This window comes from Echinops telfairi, unplaced genomic scaffold (assembly GCF_000313985.2).
Source record: "Echinops telfairi isolate 266 unplaced genomic scaffold, ASM31398v2 ScPeMD7_7463;HRSCAF=8501, whole genome shotgun sequence".
Taxonomy (NCBI): Eukaryota; Metazoa; Chordata; class Mammalia; order Afrosoricida; family Tenrecidae; genus Echinops; species Echinops telfairi.
The window spans coordinates 1,879,047-1,885,451 of NW_022111363.1; the positions used below are offsets into that span (position 1 = coordinate 1,879,047).

The following is a 6,405-nucleotide window of genomic DNA, read 5'->3' on the forward strand; positions in this document are numbered from 1 at the left end:
TTATACAATTGATGTATGTATGGATTGTGATGAGTTGTATGAGCCCCCAATAAAATGACTTTAAAAAAAAGAAAACATATTGTGCATATCTAAATAAATGTTTAAATAAAAAAATATATATACACACTCTGTATCTGGTTCATCTCTGATGGTTGGGAAGGGCATTTTGGGAAATATTATTTGTTACAGTAAAAACTCCCAAACAATGATACCCAACAATAGAAGAAGAATGTTGTAGCTACATTGCAAAATGTACGATCACTAAAGGTGAGAGTCTGTTTGGTGAAGAACTGTAAAGGTCCAGGAGAAATGATCATGATACCACGCCATTTTTGAGAAAAGGGGATGACCTATCCAGAGAGCCAGTTCAGCAGAACGGAGACCTGGGTTTGTGCTGAGTTTGGCAAAGCAGTGGTTAAGAGGGCAGTGGTGGTGGGGACATGGCTTTAAGCTCATATTGGTGGCCTCCCTTGCCTGGACGAGACGTCTCTTTGTGTTGCCTTTGTCTCTTTTAAGACTTAAAAAAGAGCTGGAGTTATCTTTAAGTTAAAAAGTAAATAAATAAAATAAAATGGTACTTGTAATCAGGATTTTTTCCAAGGTGGGTGGCTGGGCAGCTGTCCAGAGCAGAAATCACAAATTTACATTCCTTATTCTTCTGTAACTTTTGTCTGCTCAACAGCGGTGTTCTGATAGCAATGTTGGGATAATAAACTAACTTTCGATGTAACATTTTTTAATACTTACAACAGTCATTATGGCAGCAGACCGGTTGTTAAATTACTTGAATCCCACCACTGCATATAACCCAATTCAATTGGAAATATTTCTTAAATCTATAAACACATACATTATACATACCATATATACTCAAGTATAAGCCAACCCGAATATCAGTTGGAGCACCCAATTTTACCACAAAAACTGCATTAAAAATGTGCTGAGAAGCTCAGCTTATACACGAGTATATACGGTGCACTAAAAGCCCAAGAGAGAGAAGCAGCTGAAGAGCTAAGTAGGCATTTGGTGAACTTTGCCAGTCTAGAAAAAGAACTGGAGATATCATAAAAGGCCTTTAAAATATGCAAGTTATATATGTTGTTTTTTTTAAGTAGAAAGATGTATCTGAATAAAATTCACTGAACCTCAAAAAAAAAAAAAAGCAAAAAGATGGAGAATTTTATTAGAAAATGAGAATCACTCATTAAAAACAAAAAACACATGGAAATTCTAGAATCTAAAAGCTTGAGAACTTAGGGCTATGGTCTCAAAGGGTGCCTAAGCCAACTGGCATGACACAGTCCTTAAAGGATCTATCTTCTACCCGAGTATCAACTGGGGTCTTAAGAGCTTGCCAGAGGTCATCTAAGTACCCAAGACTGTAACTCCTTATGGGAGTAGAAAGTCACAGGGCCAAGGGACTGCATAACCCACAGCCTCCACTATCCCGAGACAAGAACTAGACAGTGCTCCACTATCACTACCAACTGCTCTGACTGGCTGGAATCCTAACAGGAGCTCCTCAACTGAGTGGGAGAAAAATGCTAAACAAAATGAAAAACCATAAAAAAACACCAGCTCATTGGTCTACTGGACTGGTGGAACTCCTGAGCGTATGGCTCTAGCCACCACGCCAAGCCTGGCCCTGAACTCACTCCCAGAGATCACTTTCAGCCAGACAACAGACAGGTCTCCAAAGTGAACAGTAACAGCCAGCAGGAACGTGCTCCACAGAACAAGCAAGCACCCAAGACCAGCGGCAGCCTCTGTGCAACAACACAGCTCAGAAGACAGGAGGCTGACCAGAGGACTGGAGAGGAAGTGCAGAGAGAGCTGTTACATGTATTCAACAGATAGGTTTATGGGCAGATTGGAAACTGGGCGGGGGAGTTGGGGAACTACTTAAGCAGTTAATAGTAGATGTGGTAGTTACATAATTTCATGTCAATTTGAAGATACATATAGTGTATGGGTGGTAGTCAACCTGGAACACGCCACAGGTCATAGCCTGAAGGTGCCTCCTTGTGGGTGTGGCCTTCTCATAAGGAAGATTCAGGGAATCTTCCCATCTCTCTGCCTTCCTTCCTGCTTGCTGGCCACCCTGAGAGCTGCTGGAATCCTGTGATGCCTATTGGATCCACACGACTCTACACTCACCAACCTGTGATCTTCCTGCATTCTGCACCATTGCACGCGACAGCATGATTCTGAAGACAGACTTACGGACTAGTATCAGACTTATGGACTTGGACTGGGCTGGGCTATTTTCTTGATATATAAGTACTCCTTGATATAAAGCTCTTCCTTATACATATATGTGTGTCACTGGATTTGTTTCTCTAGTCAACCCGGCCCAACACAGTAGAATTAGAATATATTCTAAGTAAAGTGAAGAGAAAAAGTAATATAAAACACAAAAATTCATAGATGAAACATATGAGGCAGTGTGAAAAGGTCTAACATCTAATTATCTGGAGTCCCAGAAGGAAAACAGAATGTACTACTCACTATTCAAAGAATTATTGAGAACTTTCTAATACTGATTAAGAACATCAAGTTACAAATCTTAAGAGTACTAAAGAAAAAGAAAACAAAAACTACCTATGAACATATCCATAGAACTGCTAGTAGCATAATAAAGATTGAGAGCTAATTCCCTAACAGAAACAACAGAAGAGAGTGGAATGATATTTTTAACGAAACATGCAAAGAGACAGTGGGGACAGTGAGACCATCGAGGATGGAGTAGCATGGCCCCTTGGGGTTTCTGAGACGGCAAGTCTTACAGGAACAAGCACCCTCATTCTTAGCTGGCAGGATGGGTAGGGGGTTTGAACTGCTGAACCTGGGGTTAGCAGCCTGGGGCTTGGTCCACTGCACCACCAGGGCCCCTTCCTCTGAATACAGTTATCAGTGAAAATACTCAAGAAAAACTAAACCAAAGACAGTTCCTTTCACACAAAAATTCAGAGAGCCCATTGATAGCAAATACACTAACACAGACACACACTACAAGAAGTTCTTTGGGCGGCTCTCTCCCTCCACGTGGACCAAGTGGGGCTGAGCAAAAATATGGCAATCTGAGTTCCTTTTGAAGGTGACTTCCATGGCTAAAGTTGAAGTTGCTCACTCTCTGACGGAAACATCCCTTCCCGCATGAAGCATTCATCTCTGCCACATTGCATGGCCATCACTCAGTAGAGTGTACGAAATGTTCCCTTTCGTCCTTCCTTAGAAATATAAATGACACCGGCAGTATTGTTATTTTTCCTGTGAAAAGAGCACTGTGGTAGTTACATAATCTGGTGTCAATTTGCGGATTGGGAGTGTGGGGGTGGAGTCTAGACTGTCAGTCAGGATGTGGCCAATGAGGCCTCTGTGTTGGCAGGGCCTTCTCCTGAGGATTCTGGGAACTCTTATATTACCTCCTCCCTCTCTGCTCACTCCCTTGAAGACTCTGCTGACAAGGTTCACTCTACTGACAAGCCACATGAAACTACCCTGAGGCAGTCAGAGTTTCGGAGCTGAGGGAACTGCAGGGAGACCCCTTCCAGCGCTGAAATGCTTGCAACACCACTGGATCTGCGGGGCTTCCCACCCACTGGCCTGTGATCTTCCTGAATTTGGCGTCACTGCATGTGTTTCAGGAGTCCGAGGAGGACTTTACGGATCCGTATCAGACATATGGACTAGTATTGGACTTGTGGACTTGATCTGGACTGGCCTGGTTTCTCAATATTCAATTGCTCTTGTTTTCTCAATATTCAATTGCTCTTGTCTATAAAGCTTTTTCTTACAAACACACACACACAAAGAAGTTCTTTAGGCAGAAGGAAAATAATTCCACACGCAGCCATGTCAAAATAGGAGGAATGAGGAGCACTAAAATGGATAAATATGTGGAAAATTTCCATGGCGAGGAAGTGTCTCAGGGCACTGATTCAGGGTCAACTACTAAAAGAATAACAGAAACAGTTATATAAATAATAACTCCTTGATCCAAAAGAAAGCAAGAGGGGGAAAAAAAGGAAAATAATAGGATAGAATATTCTCCTTTCTTGAAATATTATAAATTAAATAATTATAAAATGAATTATTATAAAATAAAGAGTGCCAGGCTGGATTCACAGAAGATAGATAAACAAACAAACAAACAAACACGTATCTGCAGCTTAATGAGAGGCTTAGTTTACAAGCTCTGGCCATTCAGTATCAACAACTCTATATGTTTAAGTGCCTTAATTACATAGGCTAAGTACATATATAACAAAAAAGACAAATCCACAATTACTTTCTCCTTTAATAACGAACAGAACAGATACAAAATCAGTAGAGATTAAAGAATTGGACACAATTTAACAAGCTCAACTTCACTGACAAATACAGAACGTTGAACAAAACTGCAGATTCCATTCTTATTAAACAATACCACAATTTACCATCAACTAGTCCCTGGTGGTGTAATAGTTAGGCATTTGGCTGCTAACCACAGAGTCAGCAGTTCAAAACCACCAGCTGCTCTACTGGAAAAGGATAAGGCTTTCTACTCCCAAAAGGAGTTAAGAGTCTCAGAAGCCCACCAGGTCACTTCTGCCCTGTCCTACACGGTCACTCTGAGTCGGCCCGCACTGGGTGGCAGTGAGGATGGCGTGTCAGACCATCAGGGAGAGCTGGACAATGAGCCTGATTTCTGAGTTCAGGCGACGGGGGCTGGGAAGTGGTGACAAAAGGCTACACGGAGGCTACAAGTGCTTGAAAATCTAATCATGGAAACAACTCATGAGTCACAGAAGAAATCAAAGGTAGTATATTTTTTACCTGGAAGATACGAAATAAAACAAATCAAATTTGTGAATGTATCTAAGCACCTATTTCATGAAGCTTAAAATAAAAAGAAATCAAACCTAAAATAAATAAATAAAAATAACCAGAAAAATACAATGAATAAAAAGTATATGCTCAATAAAGAACTTTAAAAAGACAAACTGCTTCTTTGGAAAGATGGAGAAACATGACAAAGCATCCTAGCAAGACTCCAGCACCTGTGTATGAGGCACCTTTAAGAGTTCAAGGAAAAATTCCATTATCTCTCAATTCCATTTTTCTATAACCCTTCTGAAGCCCTTTCTTTTGTATGCACAGAAAAAAAAGGGGGGGGGGGAATATCCCAAAACATAACATGATTAAGTTCCAAAATGGCCTGAGCACAGGTCCATTTTTCTTTCTTTCTTTATACGCCTTTGGGGGTTTTAAATTTTCTGAAAACAAGCTGTTTACAAAAAAACAAATCCACCGCGCGAAAGCCACTGAGTGAACTTACCTGGACGCAAGAGAATAGATGGCACTGGCAGAGGAGGATGGTTTGATTTTGGGGTGCTCACACTCGGCACCTCCTAACGGACTGTTATTCACGTTCTGGAAAGAGAAGGACACTTGAAAAGAAGAACTATCACAGCTACATCGTCCCCTTACCATCATAATACAAGACTTTACTCTCAATGCCAAACCCAGGCTACTCAGCCAACCAAGCTGCACTGCCTTGTGCACGGGTTAGGGAGCGGCAGAACTAGGCAGATTTGAGTCCACTGGCTGTCTGCACAAACACCACATCTAACTTACATCAAACTATCCAACACGACACTGATACACCCCCCCCCCAGGAAGTTGAAGCCAATCCATGCTCACTGGCCTTTCATCACACAGACCCCACAGACCCCACTCAACTGTCCCTGTATCGCAGAAGTATAAGCGCACTACGGATCGTGGCACTGCTCCCCCTCCCCTCTCCCTGCACTCTGGATCTGTCCTCCTCCATAGCCAGCAGCACCCACTCTCCATACTGCTCTAGGTCTGCTCAGAACGAAACCCAGCCCTCCGTGCACCTCCCACCCCAGCTCCAGCTCTCCGATACCCCTCTTTCCTTTCTCCACAGAACACATCATTGTCCAACATATTTGTTTGTTTTCTACCTTCCATCTACCTAGAATGTCAACTCTGGGAGAGCAAGAATTTTTGTTGCGTGAATCCATAAATTAACAAACCAATGACTACATCCTTCTACCCCCGTTCTGATAAGGAGCCCTGGTGGTGCAGTGGGATACATGACTGGGCTGCTAACTACAAGGCCAGCAGTTTGAACTCAGCGGTCACTCCATGGGACCAAGATGAAGCTTCCTGCTCCCGTAAACATCTACAGTTTTGGAAACCCAAAAGGGCAGTTCGACTCTGTCCTACAGGGTCACTCCCAGTCAGAATTGATAGCAGTGCCTTTGGTTTTTGGTTACCTCCAGTTCTGAGCTTCTCACTCACTAATCTTCCTGTTTCTCAATTGATCCCCTTCCACTCTCTCCTTGTGCTTTGTGGCTTGTTGCTGTTGCGCCAACTCTGACTTAGGGGCAGCTCACG

General features: G+C 42.5%; 1 protein-coding gene across 1 annotated transcript in view; it reads right to left on the minus strand.

Moving 5' to 3' along the window:
* The window catches only part of CBL (Cbl proto-oncogene), an 81,485-nt gene that overhangs the window by 14,815 nt on the left and 60,265 nt on the right, over window positions 1-6,405 (minus strand). The window contains exon 12 of the mRNA XM_013007276.2: window positions 5,321-5,415. Within this exon, the coding sequence (XP_012862730.1) occupies window positions 5,321-5,415 (95 nt within the window). The remainder of the gene's footprint in view (window positions 1-5,320; window positions 5,416-6,405) is intronic.